The sequence below is a fragment of the Chelon labrosus genome, assembly GCF_963514085.1.
Source record: "Chelon labrosus genome assembly, chromosome: 9".
Classification (NCBI taxonomy): domain Eukaryota; kingdom Metazoa; phylum Chordata; class Actinopteri; order Mugiliformes; family Mugilidae; genus Chelon; species Chelon labrosus.
The window spans coordinates 23,133,718-23,153,890 of NC_140359.1; the positions used below are offsets into that span (position 1 = coordinate 23,133,718).

General features: G+C 40.9%; 1 protein-coding gene across 1 annotated transcript; it reads left to right on the forward strand.

Moving 5' to 3' along the window:
* The first annotated feature begins 3,044 nt into the window (after window positions 1–3,044).
* mccc2 (methylcrotonyl-CoA carboxylase subunit 2) lies at window positions 3,045–19,711 on the forward strand. The gene is made up of 17 exons (XM_084552246.1): window positions 3,045–3,282; window positions 5,226–5,292; window positions 5,611–5,695; window positions 5,939–6,040; window positions 6,201–6,328; window positions 6,729–6,841; window positions 7,882–7,995; window positions 8,205–8,269; window positions 8,480–8,579; window positions 8,682–8,777; window positions 10,364–10,436; window positions 10,547–10,623; window positions 12,437–12,503; window positions 13,340–13,496; window positions 14,260–14,374; window positions 17,191–17,276; window positions 19,305–19,711. Exons 1-17 carry the CDS (start codon window positions 3,151–3,153, stop codon window positions 19,420–19,422), a joined length of 1,695 nt encoding a protein of 564 aa, XP_084408372.1. The 5' UTR covers window positions 3,045–3,150; the 3' UTR covers window positions 19,423–19,711.
* Window positions 19,712–20,173: the final 462 nt, after the last annotated feature.

Sequence of the window (20,173 nt, forward strand, 5' to 3'; positions counted from 1 at the left end):
ATGTAATCGCTCACACTTGTGGTGGTAGGAATATCCTGTAAAAAAAAAAAAAAAAAAGTAAAAACACCAGTTGAATCTGTGTAAATCCACTTCTTTGCTTTTAACAATGCCAGTGCTAATTTTCCAGTTTCTCCCCAGCAAAACAGCCCATTGCATTTTAAATCCTCTCAATGATCCCTCTGTGTTTCCTCTAGACTCGAGCATACGTGTCAAACATACGGCCCGGGGGCCAAAACCGGCCAGCCAGAGGATCTAATCTGGCCCGCGGGATGAATTTGCGAATTGCAAAAATTACGTTGAAGACATTAACTGCAATTTTTCCAATAAAAGTAATTGCTATTCCTAGGGTTCACACAGATTTAGTAAGAGTTGTGGACGTAACACAACACTGAGACCTAGAACTAAACAGAAATTGCATTTCTTCTTTTTTTCTTAAGAAATGTCCGGTCATTAAATGTAAACATTTTCATAACATTCAAACTCGAGCAGGACCCAAATAATGTGGAGGGGGCTTGAGGCCGGGCAGGTATAGACATAAAAAGGATGAGGTGGGACAAAGAGAATGCAAAGCAACAAAATAGATTCACGCATTCATCTGAATAAAAGCAACAATATATGACACAAACTTATAGGTGATGCATATGTGGAAGATTGATAAAGCTACTGTTAAAAATCATAAGGATTGATGTAGAGCAGTGTCAAACACACGGCCCTGGGGCCAAAACCGGCCCGCCAGAGGGTCTAATCTGGCCGGGATGAATTTACAAATCGCAAAAACTACATTGAAGACATTAACTGCGATTTTTCCTAGGGTTCACACAGATTTAGTTTTTCTTTTTCTTAAAAAATGTCCAGTCATTAAATGTAAACATTTTCATAATGTTTTTCTTTGCACTAAAACAAAGGGAAACCTTTGGAGTTGTCGTTATTTATAGGTAAATACGCTATCGTGTTATTGGTCTGGCCCCCTTGACATCAAACTGGACTAAAATGAGTTTGACACCCCTGCTCTACAGCCAAAATCAGGTGAAGAATTTCAATTCAAATCACTTTATTTGTCGCTAAGGTGCAATTTAAAAGGACATAAGTAGCTAAAAATAGACACAATCACACACGAAGACATAAAAACAACACACACACAATACGGCACAATTCCAAATAATTTATAAAGTGCGTGCAATATCAATATAGCATGCATTTTTTTAAATAAAACATGTACACAAAAAAAAACAATTTTCCATTATGATATATTCCACAAAAAAAGATGCCTCGTCTTTTTCATCCAACCCGAGTCGGCTTTTCAGCCTCTTCCCAGCACTGACCTCCCAGTCATCAAAATATTTTATCTCTTTTTTTTTTTTTCTTTTACTGTGAAAGACGCTTTTCATGCCTCTACATCCATTCTGTCACTTCACCGCTGCCGCTGCGAACGGTTCAAGGGTCACGGAAAAGTAGAAAGTGCCGGATGAGTGAGAGGGGTTCAAGTTCGCCCGGAGAGTGGAGGATTGTATATTTCCTAAGAAAACAGGAGCAGCCATTTGAGTGGAGGTCATGGACGTCCCTATGCATGCCGTCAGAATAGGTGGAAGCGTTGGAGGAGAAAGGGCTCTTAAAACCAAATGAACTAAAAGCTCTTGGTTTGAATGCTCTTCAGCTCATACTCTGCCAAATGTGCTCCAGCTCCAATAAAGCGCTGGGGTCAGAGGGGGGCGGCTTTTTTGAAGCTTTTAGGCTAACTCTGATTCCCACTTAAATCCAACTTTACTTCCAATTTCTAAACGAGACAAGGCCTTTTCTCTGCTCTGGCTTCGCCGTTACTGTGGCTGTGTGTTGTGAGAGAATATGCTCGTGTACGTATTGTCAAATTTATTTGGTATCTACACAGTACACATTCTGTGAGAATACATGGAGGAATGATGACGCCCAAATTTGCACCTACGATGAGTCAAACTGAAATGTCTAACTAACAGAAATCTCACAGCTTTTAAATAAATCTCATCTGCAGTCAATATTTCAGCAGCCTTCCAGGCTTCTTTCTCAGCTCAGTGCTGCAGCCTTTGATGTGGAGAGCCGAAGACGGTACATTTTTTGAAATTACATGTGGATCAGTGAGAGTGAGCCGATAGTCAATGGGACGTGGAATCACTCACTCACACGCTTGTTTTTTGTCCCCGTAGTGGAAGTGGATCCTCTCACAGTGTGACCAGTGTGTCCCCGTAATACATATACATACACTGTAGTGCTTTAAAAATCCACACGGTGGCGGCTTTGATATATGATGCTCTTGCCTTCCTCAAATTCAGCTCCAGGCTTAAAAGGAAACGTCCTTTTCCCAAGGCAGGAGTCTACTGCACTGAGCAGCGTAAATAATATCCATGTAGCAATGAGTCTCTGACACTGATGCTATTGAAAATGTCCTAGAAATACTGCGATGCATGTGTGATAAAAATGAGCCAGTACACATTCTTCGTGCTTTTTAGTCCTAGCAACACTAAGTGATTGCTGCGTTGAATGTGCCATGCTGGACAACTTTAAAAAATATATATTTTTATAACTGATACAGCCAGGCTCTTCTAGTAGGAATCTCCAGGGTCTGAAGAAATATGGCATGAATGAAAACAAACAAAAAACATTTTATCTAATTTAATAACAATTCAATTTTATTCAATTAAATTAAACTGATTATTGAGTATATGCCTGTAAAATGATTACAAATTGCCTTGAACATAGATGAATGTTGGTGTATATGTAGATTTTTCCTCAAACTGTTTAAATCTTGTGCTAGTAATATATATTTTTTATGTCATCTAAAAATAATACAGCAAAAGTGTTCATTCATGACCATGTTAATATGTGGGATGCAGTCAAAAGAAAAAAAAATACACCAAGTCAATATATTTTGAAAAATATTGTTTATAGTGATAAATGAATGAACTAAATCTCCCTTAGTTCCAAAAAGGTTAATTGAAAAGCTAAATATTATTATCTTCTGAACTCCTACAAAATGTTCTGCACACGCTTACGGTGAACACCAGGTGGCGACGTGGATCTTTGCGGTCACAATAACCACAGAAGAAGAACACTGCTAGGTTAGCTAGCAGGCTAGCTAGCGCTTGCAAATTCCAAGTTTAGTCAGCCCTCAGCATCAAAATGCTTCTACACAATGTCAGGCCGTGGTTGCTCCGTTGCAGGACTCTACCGCTGGCTTGCACAAGAACTTACTACGCCGATAAAGTAGCTCGACTCGGCTCTCAGCCCGATAAACAGTCTCCTGAATATCAGGTAGGTTAGCTTGTCGCTAACGTCTTGCTAGCCAAACTTCAGGTCGCTGCTAATGTCACTGTCATCCGCTCCTCTGGTTGAGGTGGCTCCCACTTGACAGAAAAGTGTTAAATAATCACTTGAATGTAGGCAAATGCTAACAAGCATGTAGGAAATTTATTTATTTAGTTTGTAAACTATGCAGAAGCAAATGCTAGAGGTCAAAACCCCCAGAAGCTAATGTTATAGCATCATAGCTGTGTTGTGGTATTTAATGACAAATGACTGGATTCCCCGAGCAAAAACAGTGTATAATAAAAGTAAAAATAATGAAAGACATAAAGGGCAAAATTTACAATAAATGTCATGCAGCTTTAACCTCTGACAACCTCTAGTTACGTGGGAGCATTGCTTAAACCATGATTCAAACATATGCAGTATAATATTTGGAGTTTTTATTTATTATTCAACGCTTAATGCTGCAAAGCTTCAAGTGTCAGCTTGTGAATTACAATTTGATCACTTAAAATATGGTGCATCAGTAGCTTTGGTTGTGTCCTCATTCAGTTATCTGCAAGCAATTCATCCTCAACGATGCATCACCAGCAAAGTCCACTAGATGGCACAACAGACACATTTTTGTTTTTGTACAGCTTCATTTTGCAAAGACTTGTTTCTCATTGACATGTCTGTGCACCAGTTGTGTCCAACATTAAAGCAAGTGGAGCCATGTTCTTGATCATTTAATTAACCCTCTTTTTAATAAGTCTAGCAGTACGCCAGCCAAATCTGTGTCAGTCCCAGCGTATGAATTTTAACTCTAGAGGAAGCACTAGAGAAGTTTGTCCTGGTTGATGCTGAGATGCTTAGAAAAGTTATTTCCCAATTAAAACCAGCAACCTTTTTTAAAAAAAATCAATTTGTAGCTTTTTAGATGAAGATGTTCTTAATATTGTAAACTATTCTCTTCAGACAAGTGCTTTCCCCACACTTCCTAACAACTACAGACCAGTCTCCAATCTGCCATTTTTAAGCAACATTTTAATGAGTTACATGATTTTATGAATAGCCACAATATCTGTGAACGATATCAATTTGGATTTTGGGCAAACCACAGCACTGAAACGGCATTGGTCAAGGTTTTAAATGACCTCAGGTAAAATACGGATATGAGAAAACTATCTGTATTTGGTCCTACTTGATCTTACTGCTGCCTTTAATACAGTGGATTACTCAATTCTTCTAGATAGACTTCACAATTTGATTGGCATATCTGGTACTGCTTTTAATTGGTTTAAATCTTATCTTGGTGACAGAGAATTTTATGTAACCTTGGAAGAATGTTAATCAAGAAGCTATAAAATGGACTGTGGTGTCCCTCAAGGTTCTATTTTAGGTCCCAGCACTTTTCAAACTTTACATGCTACCAGTTGGTAACGTTATCAGGAGGCATGGCATAAATTTCCATTGTTATGCAGATGATACATAGCTTCCATGTCTCCTGATGACTCTGGGCCAGCTGATGCCTTTTTTAATTGTATTTTAGATATCAAGTCATGGATGGCAACAAACTTTCTACAGCTCAATCAGGACAAAATTGAGGTCTTAATTATGGGTCCTGAGGGATTACTGATTAAAGCACTTTGTGGTACATTTTGTTTGTATGAAAAGTGCTATACAAATAAAGTCTGATTGATTGATTGATGAACAGTATCTTGTAGCATTTTTAGTATTTTTGCCTGAATGATGTTTTAATTAAAGTGGATAAATTGGTTTTGTGTACCATTACGTGGCGTTATCTTTTAATTTACCATGTATAAATTAAGTAATAGCAATCAGTCTTTACTCTGCCATCACTTTCTAAATGTGTCACCTGTGTGTGTGTGCGTCACAACCTGTGATGAGTAGAAATCATGCAACGTGCCGAGGCAAACCAAGGTCAACGTACTTTTGTTGTTTTTCAGGAGAACTACGAGCGAATGAAAATTCTTGCAGATGAGCTGAAAAGTCGGACAGAGAAGATTAAACTGGGTAGGTGTGTGCGCACGAGACGCTTCACACGTGTCAACTCTAGAGATATATTTATCACTTTGCGTTTTAATTCCAGCAGTGAAAATTACTCTCTGAGTTCGGGCAATTTGGGTGATGAAGTTGTCGATTAAAACGACTGTACCTGCGCCACAGTAGATGATTCACGCTCATCTAATAACCTTGACTAGGTCACAGTGTGTACATACAAAATGTTGGATTTCTACACTTTAACACATTTTAGTGAGATAACAATGAACTCTAGACCGTCGGAGTATTGGCATTTAACAAAATTAACATGTTTTTATTTCATTAATCCAGGCGGGGGAGAAAAAGCAAGAAGACTCCATACTTCTCGTGGAAAACTGTTGCCTAGGGAGCGTATAGACAGACTGCTGGATCCAGGGTACGCTCATCTACATTCCTTCTTTGATTTTCACCGAATCACAAGTGATGGCTGCATAAAATGTGCTGTTTAGACCCTGGTGCAGGTAGTTCAAATGTCGCACACATGACGCTGCGCACACTTCACTGTGCACTGAGAAAGACAGAAAACAAAGATTGCTGTCATCTAGAAAGATTTGTGCACATTTCTCCTCTACATTTTAAAAGGAGCTGTATTACACTGATGTTTTCGTTTTATCTACAGAACTCCCTTTTTGGAATTTTCCCAATTTGCTGCATATGAGTTGTATGGAAAGGAGGAAGTCCCAGCAGGCGGTATAATTACTGGGATTGGGCGGGTTTCTGGGTAAGTGCTATGCTAATATTTCTGACATTTAACTGCCATTATTATAGTTACTGTGTTTAAATGAATAAATAATTAGTTAAACTTGATCAAACTCTGTCACAGCTTATAAATCTACTTGAGAGCTCCAGGTGCAACTATCAAATCTTAATGTTTTTTATAGGGTGGAATGTGTTATTGTTGCAAATGATGCTACCGTCAAAGGAGGGACATATTACCCAATTACAGTGAAGAAGCACCTTCGCGCACAAGAAATAGCCCAGCAGAACCACTTGCCATGCATCTACTTGGGTGAGTATTTCCAAATTTGTTTAAATAAGAAACATTTACCTACAAAATGGATTAAAAATCCCTATTGGCGCCCAAAATGAAACGTAGTAATATATATCTGAACGTGCCGCTGCATAAAGAGAAGAGCCGTATTTCAGCGCCTTCATAAAATGAACATATTAAACTTTCACAGTCATTTGCTAAATTCAGCAATTTGGTCAGCTGAGTCTTCTCTCCAAGAGCCCTGTGGGAAAAATCCTCACAGTAATTTTGGCAGTATGTAGACGTGGGACATCCCAGAAGGCCTTGGCTGAGGGCTGCAGGCTGCAGGAGAGTCTGAGTCTGTAATATAGCCAGAGGGGGGGGTGTTAATATTAATAAGTGAGTTCTCAGAATATGCTGATGTTCCGATCCTCTTCAGTGGATTCTGGAGGAGCCAACCTGCCCAGACAGGCCGACGTATTTCCAGACAGAGATCACTTTGGGCGTATTTTCTACAACCAGGCCAGGCTGTCTTCAGAGGGGATAGCACAGGTGAGGATTTCATGTGTTAATCTAATTAAGACACGTAACAGCTGCATGATGGGGGGCCTTAACCACCATCTTTTACCACAGCCTGTTGTTTTGTTGTTATCCTTGCACTTAAAAACAAAAAGCTGTTTGGGTGACAGCTGATAAATGCAATGGGTAGATATTCTCACATCTCTTTGGGTGATAAACAGCTGAGTGTCCATTCATTCATAGGAACTTTGTCTCCTCAGTTAATCATAATTGCACTTTTATTGGGAATTTTATTGCTATGTGCTGTCATTTTCTCTCTCCTCCCTCTATTCACCAGACTTGCCTCTAAATTACTGTATTAAGATGTACAGTTCCAACTTCCTGTGCCCATAATATTGCTGTTAATCACACTGACAATTCAAAACGATTGTGGAATTCACTTCCAAGTATTGGCTCATGCGCTGATGTAACACTGAAAAAGTAAAACCACCGATTTGTTTAAAATCTTTTAGTTTTCGTGTTTTGCTAAAGTTTGATGTCCATTTTTAAAGCCCTCCTCCGCTCACAGATGTTTTTTCTTTGGTTATTGTTCTCTTGCGTGTTTGACCCTCGCTGCGCAGAAGGACGTACTGTATGTGCGGATGAGTCTAGAAGGCTGTTTTTTTGCAGAAAGAGGAAAGTTTCTCTGTGCTCAAATATGTATTTTGGTCAGTGTGTCTTGTCTTTGATGGTTGACCTTCGCTGTGCACAATGCTGGATGATTGGAGTTTGCCACTGGAACGATCTTTTTCGAAACGCTCTGCTCAGAACTTAAAGTTTCTCTGAGGTTACGTAAAACTACAGCTAGTTTGGAAGCCAGTTCTGGTCCTGTATGCAGCTCAAAGCCTCCTGACGCTGAGATTTGTCTTTCAGCTATACAGGAGATATTTAAAATGAAAAATAGAACTTACAGTTTCTATTTGGAGCAGTTGTAACTAAACCTATATCAGGAAAAAGCAAACAAGAGCTTTAAACGCGCTTGGAGGGGTTATTTTAATATACGTGTTTGTGTCTAATTTTCACCACTCTTCAAGGTTGCTGTTGTGATGGGCTCATGCACGGCCGGAGGAGCGTATGTACCAGCCATGGCAGATGAGAGCATCATTGTGCGGAAGCAAGGGACCATTTTCCTCGGAGGACCTCCACTGGTTTGCTGATTTTTAACTATGCTGAATTATAGGACCACCGAATGAATATGTATAGCGTGTACTTTTAAAGAGTCCAGCAGGGTCGTATACAAGGCTCTGAATGTAATGGATGAATAATATCTCCCATGCACACAAGTGAAGGAATGTTTTGCACGGATAATATTTCTGTTTCCATTAAGTTGAGAATCTCTGCGCTTGGGTCTTCGTAGGTCAAAGCTGCCACGGGGGAAGAAGTTTCTGCAGAGGACCTTGGTGGTGCTGATCTACACTGCAAGTACGAATGTGGTGTTTTTCATGGGTTGAGACACAAGCAGGCGTTTGTTAATTATTCATCACTGTAAAACACAACATTTATTGTGTTTATTTAGCTGTATGTAATTTTTTTTATTCCCAAAACACCTGCTCTCATGTCCGTAATAGCCTCCTGACGATTTGTGTGCTGTGATACTTTCACACGGGGACTGATTTGTTGTTTATTTGACAGAAAGTCCGGCGTGACAGACCACTACGCTTTAGACGATAACCACGCGCTCCATTTAGCCAGAAAGACAGTGCGCAGCCTCAACTACAGGAAAAACATTGAGGTCATTCCAGTGATTATAATCAGTAACAATTATGGCCGTTGTGTGCGTGTGTGTCTGGATTCTGTGTTGACGCACACTCTGTTATGTTTATTTTTTTTCCAGGTTACTACAGAACCTACTGAAGCGCCTCTCTACCCTTCAGACGAACTCTATGGCATAGTTGGAGATAACCTGAAACGCAACTTTGATGTCAGAGAGGTATTTGTCCAGTTTCCTGCGCGGCTTCAGGCCATCTTTAGGTTTAGTGATATATTTATGTACAGTGCCGGTGAAAAGTTTCTGCGCCGCTCAGAATCTTCCGACTCAAAACATCAGCAGATTTTCACACAAGTAGACACAAAAAACACAAACAAATGAAACGGGATTATTAAAAACGTATTCATTTATTACCAGTTACACCTGGTCTGTGCAATATTTGACTATTCATCTGTGCAATTTCTTTTATCCTATTTTATTTCATTATTTATCTTTTATACACTACTCTTTTTACTCTTGATATTTTTTTTGACCTTTCCATATGCTGTTGCAAACTGCAATTTCCCCATTGCAGGACAAATAAAGGTTTTTCTTACTCTTCTTCTTATTTATCCAAGAAAATTCATCATTTGTGCATATGTGTGAGTTGCAAAAGTTAGAGACGGTTCAGACCTCTGCGTCAAAGCATATGCAGACCTTGCGCAGACCCTAGCGCCGTAGCTGCTTCTCCATCTCCGCAATTTTCGAATTGATTGTTTTGGATCAATAAAGATGGAACACATCGAGCAAAAGGTTAACTGAGGAGCCTCGGAGATACGAACATTTGCATGACTCGTCTTCTGCAGAAAAGTTTCGGTCGTCATTGTGCTGGGTGGCGTTTTTACAGAGCGAGCCAGACTGACGAGCGCACAAGTATAAATGGCTCGCACTGGTGCAGGCTACGTGCGTGTTCCGCAGTACCCTAAAAGAGCCTTACGTCAACCCTCGTATCTGGTGTGACCACCGTTGTGCAGCAATAACCACAACTAAACGTTTCCGGTAACTGCTGATCAGTCGTCTCCAGCATCTTGGAGGAATTTTAATGAAAATCTGCTGATGTTTTGGGTAATTCTTATGCGTAAATGCAGAAAATTGTGAGGGATGCAAATACATTTAAGTGGCTCTAAGTGACATGAACATGTGAATGCTTTTAGAACACTTAATACACTGTGGGATTGCATACTGTAATGGTTAGTTTGAAATCGTTCTTTAGCTCCACTTAGACTGCTAATTCGAGTGCGTTAGGCAGATTTATATCATTAATTAAATAGGTATGTTATAGTATTAGGGTCAGAAATAATGATTTATAGAGCATATGTACACACGCTACTGTTATATTCTAAGGATTTGTGAATGAACCAAACAGACCGGGCTTTTTTTTTGTTCACTGTGCACTCTAAACATTGTCAGGTTCCTCCGTGTGGAGTCGATATTGGGTGGCTGACATCAATCACTTTGTTTTTGCTGTCTGGCAGGGCTTGTCAGATGTTCTCATTTAGTTTAAAGCCTGTGTCTTTGATTCTTGATGTAAAACCCAGGGGCAAGAATTACTGCTAACTCTGGAGATGCCAGAGTGTTTTGTAGTGTAGAACAGTATTGGCAGTCCATTTAGGTCACAAGATCAACTGACTGCACCCTGTTTACAGGAGTTTCTCAACTGTAATAGCCTTCTCAACACAGGGGACCCTTAAATAATTTAAATACAGTCGCTTAAGTAAAACCAAAGTCTTCTATTTTATGACTTTCTAATATTCACCATCACATTCCAGGTCATTGCCAGAATTGTGGACGGCAGTAAATTTGATGAATTCAAGGCGTTCTACGGGGACACGCTTGTCACAGGTATCTGTTTATGCTGTTTTTCAATTTCTACGACACGATGATTAACGCCGCGCCTCGTTCCGATTCTGCCAACACTCACAGTTTTGTTTCCGACGTGTACCTGCCCGCAGGATTTTCAAGAATATTCGGCTACCCCGTTGGAATCATCGGCAACAACGGAGTCTTGTTTTCAGAGTCGGCGAAAAAGGTAAGTGTCCTATGTCCTCGCCGGCAAAGTCAGCGGTGGCGCCGAGCATTCCCTAAAGAATAAATAACCGCAGGCAACACCTGTGTCTGAGCCCCGTGATCATGCTGAATTGTCAGGAGAGTGAGCGCCGCGCTGGTTATGTGCCTCTCAGAATGTCAAGGATTTTAAACACAATACCGAAGCAGTTTAGATTGTATTCTCCGCAGAGATTTGCTGCTTACATCCCTGAATACCAATATTTCTCTCTTGAGGGAGCTTTAGTCTTTGTAGATGGTTTGTCGCTGACCCTCCTCAGTCGAGGCGCTCAGCTCCTCTCTTACAATAAGCTCTCAAATTGCGCTGCATCGTCTCATGAGTACCCTGATGAATGGCATTGTAATAACGTAGCATTTAGAAACCATGGACAAGGGACAATCATCATTTTCATTCAATATAATTCACTTAATTTGCAAGCCAATTGGCTGTGAACAGGGCTGAACTTTACACAGGCTTTGGGGGAAGATGAGGAGCTGAATTTGTCATTATAGACTCATAAGTTTTTCCAAACACGTTTTGAATTCGATTACAAGCTTGACCGGGGAAAAAAATAAATATATATATATATATATATATTTCTTCAATTCGAGGTCTCAACATGACAGTATAAGCTATCTCATCAGTGTAATTACTGCCAGAAGGGGACTGACGAAGTGCTTCAGACAGACACAGATGTGGAACAGACATGCTCGCCGAGCATATTCAAGAAAAATCAATACAGCACCTGCATTTTCGAGATGCATCTTTGAGACACGCTGTCATCACTTAAGACAGGCCCGGGCTTCTATTATGCTAACTGTTAAAAGCTTTTTCCCCCAGGTATTTGTGTTGGTGAGAGGCAGAGGTAACAAAGAAAAGATTAGATTTCTGTCGCGCACGCGTCCAAGGAGCGAACCGACGAATCACTTTTCTGCCGAGCGACGGTTTCTAAGAGGCAGCCGTCTTTCACATTGTCTCCAGCCCCTGTTTACACTTTGCAATTCGAGGCATGCCGCTTCGGTGAAAGACAGCCAGCAGAGGTAGCTGCAAAAATAAAGAAAACACCTGAGTAATTCGGCAGCACAAAAGTATATGGAAATGAGTTGTCTCCACACAGTGCACAGTCTTTTGTACTTGTTTGCCTGTTCAATAGCTTCTGGCAGCTCTGTGTTGAGCAGCAATTTTATTTATTTATTTTTTTTTCTGGCACAACTGAAGGATGTTCAGCTCTTTTATATTCAATCTGAAATCTTGCAAAGCCTGTGTGAAGCCACGCGACCTCCCTCTCGAGGTGGCTTGTTCCTGTCCCGGTTGCGCTCGTCTCAGATGAAGATGTTGATTGAGTTGAGGCCACTGTCTCAGGTGTCAGGCCGATTTCTTTGAGTTTTTTTTCCTGTCGCCAGATATGAAGCAAACTAATCACTAGGGAGATTCAAAATTTGTGTTATTATTTTGCTAGCTTGTTGTTGTAATCGCAGACTTCAGATGGTGATCCAGACGGGGTCGTTTCAGTGGGTCGCTGAACAGACACTACTACCTCAGGCGGTTCAGCGTGTCGCACGTACACTGTATATATAATATATTCTGTTACAGCCTGTCATTTGTTTTGGCATTTCATTTAAAGTTTATATCCTTGTTTATTCCTTCAGATGCCCAGAGACATAAATCCATGCCATCTTAACATTTTATTTTAAGCTAGCGATACATGTCCATGTCTGCCTTCTTTTTTACCCCTGGGCAGTTTGTTCTTGTATGTTTGTTCTTACATCGACTGAATATTTGAATTTCTTTCTTTAAGGGGACGCATTTCATCGAATTATGCTGCCAGCGAAACATTCCGCTTATTTTCCTGCAAAACATAACAGGTTGGTGGCGGCCGCCGCGGCTGAGACCTTGAGACTTCTGGGGATTATTGACGAATGAGGGTTTTAATTCTGTCGCATGAAAAACAAGGAGTGTTAATTCAGTCAGCTGCTTATTGCAAAGTGGTATGTGATAATGAGAGATGTCACAATTTAAATCATAGTCGGATCATATTGCATAATACACCGATCAGCCACAACATTAAAACCACTGACAGGTCAAGTAAATAACATTGACCATCTTGTGACAATTCAGTGTTCTGCTGGGAAACTTTTGGACCTGGTATTCAGTCATGTGGATGTTACTTAGACATGTAGCACCAACCTAGACCAGACCAGGCACCCCCACCCCATAGCAATGACTCTCCTTGATGGCAGCAGCCATCCCCAGCAGGATGCAGCCTGACACAGACACACACACAAAAACGCTTTAGGAACAACTTAAAAAAAAAACATGAAGAACAGCACAAGGTGTTGACCTGGCCTCCAAATTCACTAGATCCCAAACTGATCAAGCATCTGTGGGATGATCCACAGATGCCCCCCCACTAAAAACATCCTGTTGCTAGACACCACAGGACACCCTCAGAAAGCCCATGTCCATTCTCTGATGAGTCACAACCGTTTTGGAGGCACAAGGGAGACCTACACAATATTAGGAAGGTGGTCATAATGTTATGCCTGATCGGTGTATATGAATCTCCGTTAGAAATCCCTCTGTATTACTTATTCATTTTTAACTCTCCCAAAATTTCCCCATAAAGATATGAATACAGACAAGGCAGACAATTTTTTTGTATTTCATTTTTCTCTATCTCTCTTCTCCATCTTCATCTCAGGCTTCATGGTGGGTAGAGAGTACGAAGCAGGAGGAATTGCCAAAGATGGAGCTAAGATGGTTACTGCAGTGGCCTGCGCCAATGTGCCCAAGATTACTGTAATCATCGGCGGCTCCTACGGCGCAGGAAACTACGGCATGTGCGGCCGAGCCTACAGGTACGAGGGAGTCCGTCTCTGTGGGGATGAGCGGTTTGTCGGAATAATAAACACGGCGCCGGCAACGACTCCAGCTAACGGACCGGCCTTGACCCGTTGCCAGACATGAAGCTCATTAGCTGCGTCTGGGCGCAATTTAAGCGCACAAGATGTGCTGCGCACGTTGTTCGAGTTTGTGGATTAATATGCATTAGATGCCCTTGGATTATTTACGTGCAGGTGGACGTGACCTTTTGTAACGGCGGCAAAAGAGACTTCCAGAGTTAAGAAACGTTTTTTTTTAATGATGAAAACATATTTATAGTAAGAACGTTCATTTTAATTAGAGTTTTTTGACATTTGCTGCCACTCCGGGGTGCTTCGTTATAATTTCTTACTTTTAGTCTAACAGTATCGTTGCCATAGAAATGGTAAGACACCGAGAATTTTTCATTGTGTAGGGCCAAGTACTGACTTTACTCCTATAACTATCCGAAGAACTATTGTGTGATATATTCTTCGTCACTTGAGGCAGTTTATCAGCTTCGCTATCACCTTCCTCTGGAACCACAAAAGGGCTTTATACAACCCCCCCTCACCCCCCACATGTGCAGCAGTGCTCACCAAAACCTATAAAAAGACTTTGATGTAAAACCAGAGGAGTTGCTGCTGCAGGTTCCTTTATTTATTTATTTTTTTTGTCTTATCGGCGGTTTTTGTGATTTAGGCAACTGCTCTGGCTCAGCGAACACAGTCAAATTGACACCGTTTCTCATCCCCGCAGCCCCCGATTCCTGTACATGTGGCCAAATTCCCGGATCTCGGTAATGGGCGGCGAGCAGGCAGCCACCGTCTTGGCCACCATCACTAAAGATCAGAGGGCGCGCGAGGGAAAGGAGGTAATTATTCACATTAATCAGCCCATCTGCGCTCCGGTGGAAAGAGGGATCTGCTGCCAGAAGCATAAACATTATGAAAGACACTTTTCTTTCAGTAATGGTTTGACATGGCAGGATCAAATTATATCTCTGTTAAGTGTTACTGTGATGACTTATCCTGGATAGTGCAGTCGTTAAATGGCTGTAATTAAACACTGTCAGGTATGCTGTTATGGGTGTATTACCAGTGCATTAATAGCTTCGGAAAGACACCTTGCCTCAGAGCCTGGATGACAGGCATTTCAATGATGTTTGAGATGGTTCAACAAGAAAAGGTAGCCTAAATTAATTCAATAATGCGCTGAATTCATTTAATAAAAATGTTTTTATTGTACTTGTCTACAGTTGAACTGAAATGGAGCTATTTGTAGTCGAACCAGCCCCATCTCTCATTGCCACCTGTATATCCACTCAGAGTAACACAGCACTGTGGATGAAGTGATCGTTGTGACATCTAACGAGACGTGTCTGCTAATGACTGACACTTGGAAAATGTTTTCCTTTCAACGCGTCTTTAAGCGACGTACAGCTGCAAGTAGGAGTTTGCGAGCCCTTTGAGAAACCCAGGATTTCTGCAGTGATTACTCCTCAAATGTGATCTGATGCTCACACAAACAGTCGATCTTTTCATGTCTTTGTTGAACACGCTGCGTAATCACTCACTGCAGCCGGGAAGGAGCAAGCGAACCTGGTGGGCTAACAGCTTCTCCTCACGCTAATTGGAGTCAGGTGTACCAATTAAGGCAGTGGGACTGGAAGTCTGGGTTGTAGAGGTGTTACCCAAAAATAAAGCCACACAGAGATTGATGGGTGCGATCTCTCCCTTGATCGCGACGACTTTCTCAGGACCTTTGAATAAGCACAAAGAGGCACAAAGCTGGAAAAGGTGACGAGATATTTCCAAAGACTGGAGTGTTTTATCAGTCCACAATTAGACAAATGGAAGAAATTCAAAAGTGATGGTACTGCTAACTGTGAGTTAATCCGGAAAGAGATGAGACCACAAGGGCAAACAACAGTTAATAAGGTGTTTATAGAAGGATGCCACAAATGCTCTCCAAAGAATACATTGCACATTGAAAGTTTGCAAATGACCTCCTGGCAGTTACATCTGATGGAGGTTGTTGCTGCTAAAGTAATTTCTAAATTCAAGAGTTCACTCATTTTCTTTGTTCCATTCTGTCACTGTGTTCAATGTAGACATGAGAAGTCAAATGTTTTGCGTGTTATTCAGCATAAAACCTCGTGAGAGGTCGCCCTTGAAAACTCTTTGGAAAAAGGCAGGCACTATATATACATATATATATATATACACAAATATATGGAAGGTGATTGGACAGACCATCTGTGCATTACCGTCACCAAAATGTTGTTAGTTATCTAGTTACGTCGTAGACCTAAAACGTCCCCATACCTGCCAGTAATTCCTCATACGACACCGATTGCTCTGCACCTCTGTGGATCAGTGACAAGCGCTTATCTTGAAGCCTTGCAGGATAGATTGTGTAGCTGCCACGCAGGGTAACCATAGTTGAAGATATTTTATGATTTAATAAATGCAGAAATCTGGGTCGTCACAAAGAGTTCACAAAGTTTTTTTTTCTGTGTTGCACACATGGTTAATGGTTCCGATCTAAAACAGATGAATCTAAATATTATATAGGTTGTGATATGATAGGTTTTTGTTGAAATCATTTACAAAAGGATTTTATTTTGGAGGCTGTACACACCGATCTGCCACAACATTAAAACCACAGAAGTAAATAACATTGACCACCTTGTGACAATTCATTGTTCTGCTGGGAATCTTTTGGACCTGGCATTCATTCATGTGGATGTTACTTAGACATGTAGCACCCACCTAGACCAGACCAGGCACCCCCACCCCATAGCAATGACACTCCTTGATGGCAGCAGCCATCCCCAGCAGGATGCAGCCTGACACAGACACACACACAAAAACTGTTTAAGAACAAATAAAAAAAACACGAAGAACAGCACAAGGTCCAAATTCACTAGATCCCAAACTGATCAAGTATCTGTGGGATGATCCACAGAGGCCCCTCCCTTCAACCCATAGGACTCAAATGGCCCCCACTAACAACATTCTGTTGCCAGATACCACAGGACACCCTCAAAAATCCTATGTCCATTCTCTGATGAGTCACAACAGTTTTGGAGGCACAAGGGAGACCTACACAATATTAGAAAGGTGGTAATAATGTTATGCCTGATCGGTGTATACTGTAGTTTGTGCTGAATGTGTTTTAAATCTTTTTTGATCCTGCAGTGAGACAGTTACACACAATCTGTACTAAAAAAAAGTCTGAAAGTATTCTAGAATAGGTAAAAATAAATAATAAAAAATCGTCACCGTTGACGAATAATTTAAATGTGGAGATGCTACACGGAAATTGAACAGTATGTTTTCACTGACATTTATTGCACAGGGTTCTGTCCCAGTAATGGTAATGTGCAAAAGGGATTTTGTAATATTTTATATTGAGAATTGTTTCCGATGTTTACAGTAGTTCACGCCAGTTATATCAGCAAAGATATGGGAAATCCAGTGACAAAGTTTACAGTATTTATGGTGATTATGAGTTATATTTTCACAAGGACCCGCTCGGTGTTTTCATACCGAGGAAACAGGCCTTGAAATGTCTGTGCGCTCTCAGCTTTGCATTTCACTACGCCTTCAATTATTCAGACAGCCTTTAAAATGCCTTTGGCTCAGGTCCTTATTGACTAATTCTGTTTCCACAATTCATTCACAGTTCACGGCGGAGCAGGAGGCCGCCATGAAGGAACCGATAGTGCGACGGTTTGAAGAGGAAGGCAGTCCGTACTTCTCGAGTGCCAGGTGAGGTTTGGTCTTGACACGTCGTAAGTCTCAGGCAGGTGTGGAATGAAATAAAGGCCAATGCAGCTCTCAATCAGTGTATGAAGTAGTTGGGAAGTCCTAGCAGTCTATTACTGAGAGGAAATTGCATAGCATTATCAGGGCAGAGGTGGACTAACTGGCCACCAGTGTGTGTTTCTAATTTATTTCCTTAAATATTTTCTATTACATCATGTCATCCTGCTTTTCAAGGAACTGAGAAACCACAAGAAAGGGCCTTCATGCATGGGCAGTGATGCTGAGATTTGTCTCAAGTGTGTTGCTTCTCAATTAGATGTCCTGTTGTTTTGCTAATATGAGCCGTCTTTTCATTTAGTCCCGTGGCCTATTTTATACGTGGGCGTGAAATGACGGGGTTCTTACAAATAATCACGTTAGCATATTCTATGCATATTATGAATATTAAAAATAGGCAGATTTAATATGGATTGTATTTGTTTCACTGGGAAAGGGGCCTCGCTGAAACGAAAAGCCTTTTTATAGGAGTGTACTGACCAACATGGAGCTTAACTGGCATTTTCTTTGGTTTTGTACAGTGAAAGGCATAATTTAAAGAGATAAATCTTGCAAAAAAGAAGGTCCAAATAGATGTTGACTTTACTGACCGGTCCTCAACGCCCCATTTAAGACAATAAATCATTATAATCACAACGTACCTGTTAGAGTTTACTAGATTAGTATGAAGCCATAATTATTGAAACCAAAGGGATCATAATGTGATGATTCCTCAGAAATGAGAGGATGATTAAGCATATGATCAATTATTGTTGTTTTATTTTTTTTTCTACAATCAAGTAAATGAAGGACTTCTGATGTAAATAGGCTCTGGACTATGAGTTGGTCTCTCTCTAATCACATGGAGCTTTTTACTAAATTTAATGACTTAGTAATCAAGAAAATGACCAGCAGTGTTTATCAAAATTTAAAATGAAAGACCGTCTTGTGGTGTGATCACGCAATCGCCAACGTCCACCGACATGTTGTTGTCTCCACCTACGTGTATTCAGTGCGTACTTGTTGAAATTATATCCAAGCTATGACACTTAAGGCTTTGTTAAAGCACTGCGGGAGTAGACCCCGTAACCTACGTACGTAGCCTACGCCAGCGCAAGCCATTTATATTTGTGCGCTCGTCAGTCTGGCTCGCTCAGTAGCCACGACACCCAAACACTAGTCGGTGCTGTGTCTTTTTGGCAAGTCGGGTTAATTTTTGTTTCTACTTCCTGCTTCACTTTCAACAAGTGCGGCTGAAACTTTCCTAGAAATTTCACAGAGGACGAGTCATAGAAATGTTTGCATCTCCGAACCTCCTCAGTTAACTCCAACATTCGATTCGAAAATTGCAGAGATGGAGAAGCTGCTGGAAATACTAAAGCAGAAACACGGTACTACCAAGCGGACCAATCACAGCTCTTGTGGTCCGTGACGCGTAGTTACATTTCTGGAGAGGTGAACTTCAGGTTACAGCGTTAGGGTCTACGTAGGGTCTGGGCTGTTGCTGTAGCTATGGCGTAAAATTGACGCAGAAGCCTAAACCGCCTATTAAGTGTTGATCACAGATATATAAACACTTCACAAGGACAAGACAATACTAGCCACACTACCACGACTGGAATTAACCATTAGATGCTGCCCTACTCATTATCTGTTGACTGACTAGTTGTATTTTTACATGAAAGTCTGAAAAATATTAAACGATTTAATGTTTTTTTTTGATAAAATTAAAATCAACAATAACATGCTATGTAAAAGTCATAATAATGAATATAATTACGTAATAGTGGCAATAATCAAATGTTGCTTTCACCATTATATTGATGGAAAATGTGGTCAGGCTCTGAAAATAATGAGAAAGATGAAAGATGGAGAGAAACACACACACAATCACAACACTGCATTAAAGTAATTGATTATGGACAGGCACACGCTAGCCTACCATGTTACACAATGAGCCATCTAATAACGTGAAGCACTGTATTATTCTTCCAGGCTGTGGGACGACGGGATTATCGATCCTGCTGACACCCGTCTGGTTTTGGGACTGAGCCTCAGCGCGGCTCTCAATGCACCAACGAAGAAGACGCGCTTCGGGGTGTTCAGGATGTAATGCACATGTGGTAGTTTGTACAGGTGTAGGTCCAGAGTTTTGCTCTATGTATATTAGTGGTTTGTGTTTTTGTGTCACCAGATTAGGATTAATAAAAATACAGAATAACACACTACGAAAAATAGAATGGATGCATGAGGATGTGGTCACATGATGTTGTGCCTTAACCGTTACTACTCCAATGTAAATTCAACTGCACTTATAAAACTGTTCCCTTTGGTGGATTTTGGTTTTCTATCAAATACTGTAAATGAACAATTAAATAAAAAAATAAAAAAGTGAAAACTTTCTGGTTTTTCTGTTTGTTTGTTTTTTAAATTCAGGACCAGACAATAGTGGAGAATGAGTGAAAGCCTTTCTTCTTAAGGGGGCACTGTTTAGCCATAAATAGCCGAGGGCGGCTGTGGCTCAGTAGGTAGAGCGGGTTGTCCACGAACCAGAGGGTTAGCGGTTCGATCCCCGGAATGTGCCACATGCCGAAGTGTCCTTGAGCAAGACACTGAACCCCCAGTTGTTGTGAATGTGTGTGTGCTTGTGTGAGCGAATGGGTAGATGTGTCTATGACTGTAAAGCGCTTTGAGTACCAATAGGTAGAAAAGCGCTATATAAAAGCAAGGCCATTTACCATTTTACCATTACATTGAATGGTCCAGAGGGATGGGAGGGGGAAAAGGGCAGTGCTCCACATTTTTAAGCCAAACACCTTTTAGATATTTAGATAAAACACAGTGGTGTTCCCTTACTAACAAGA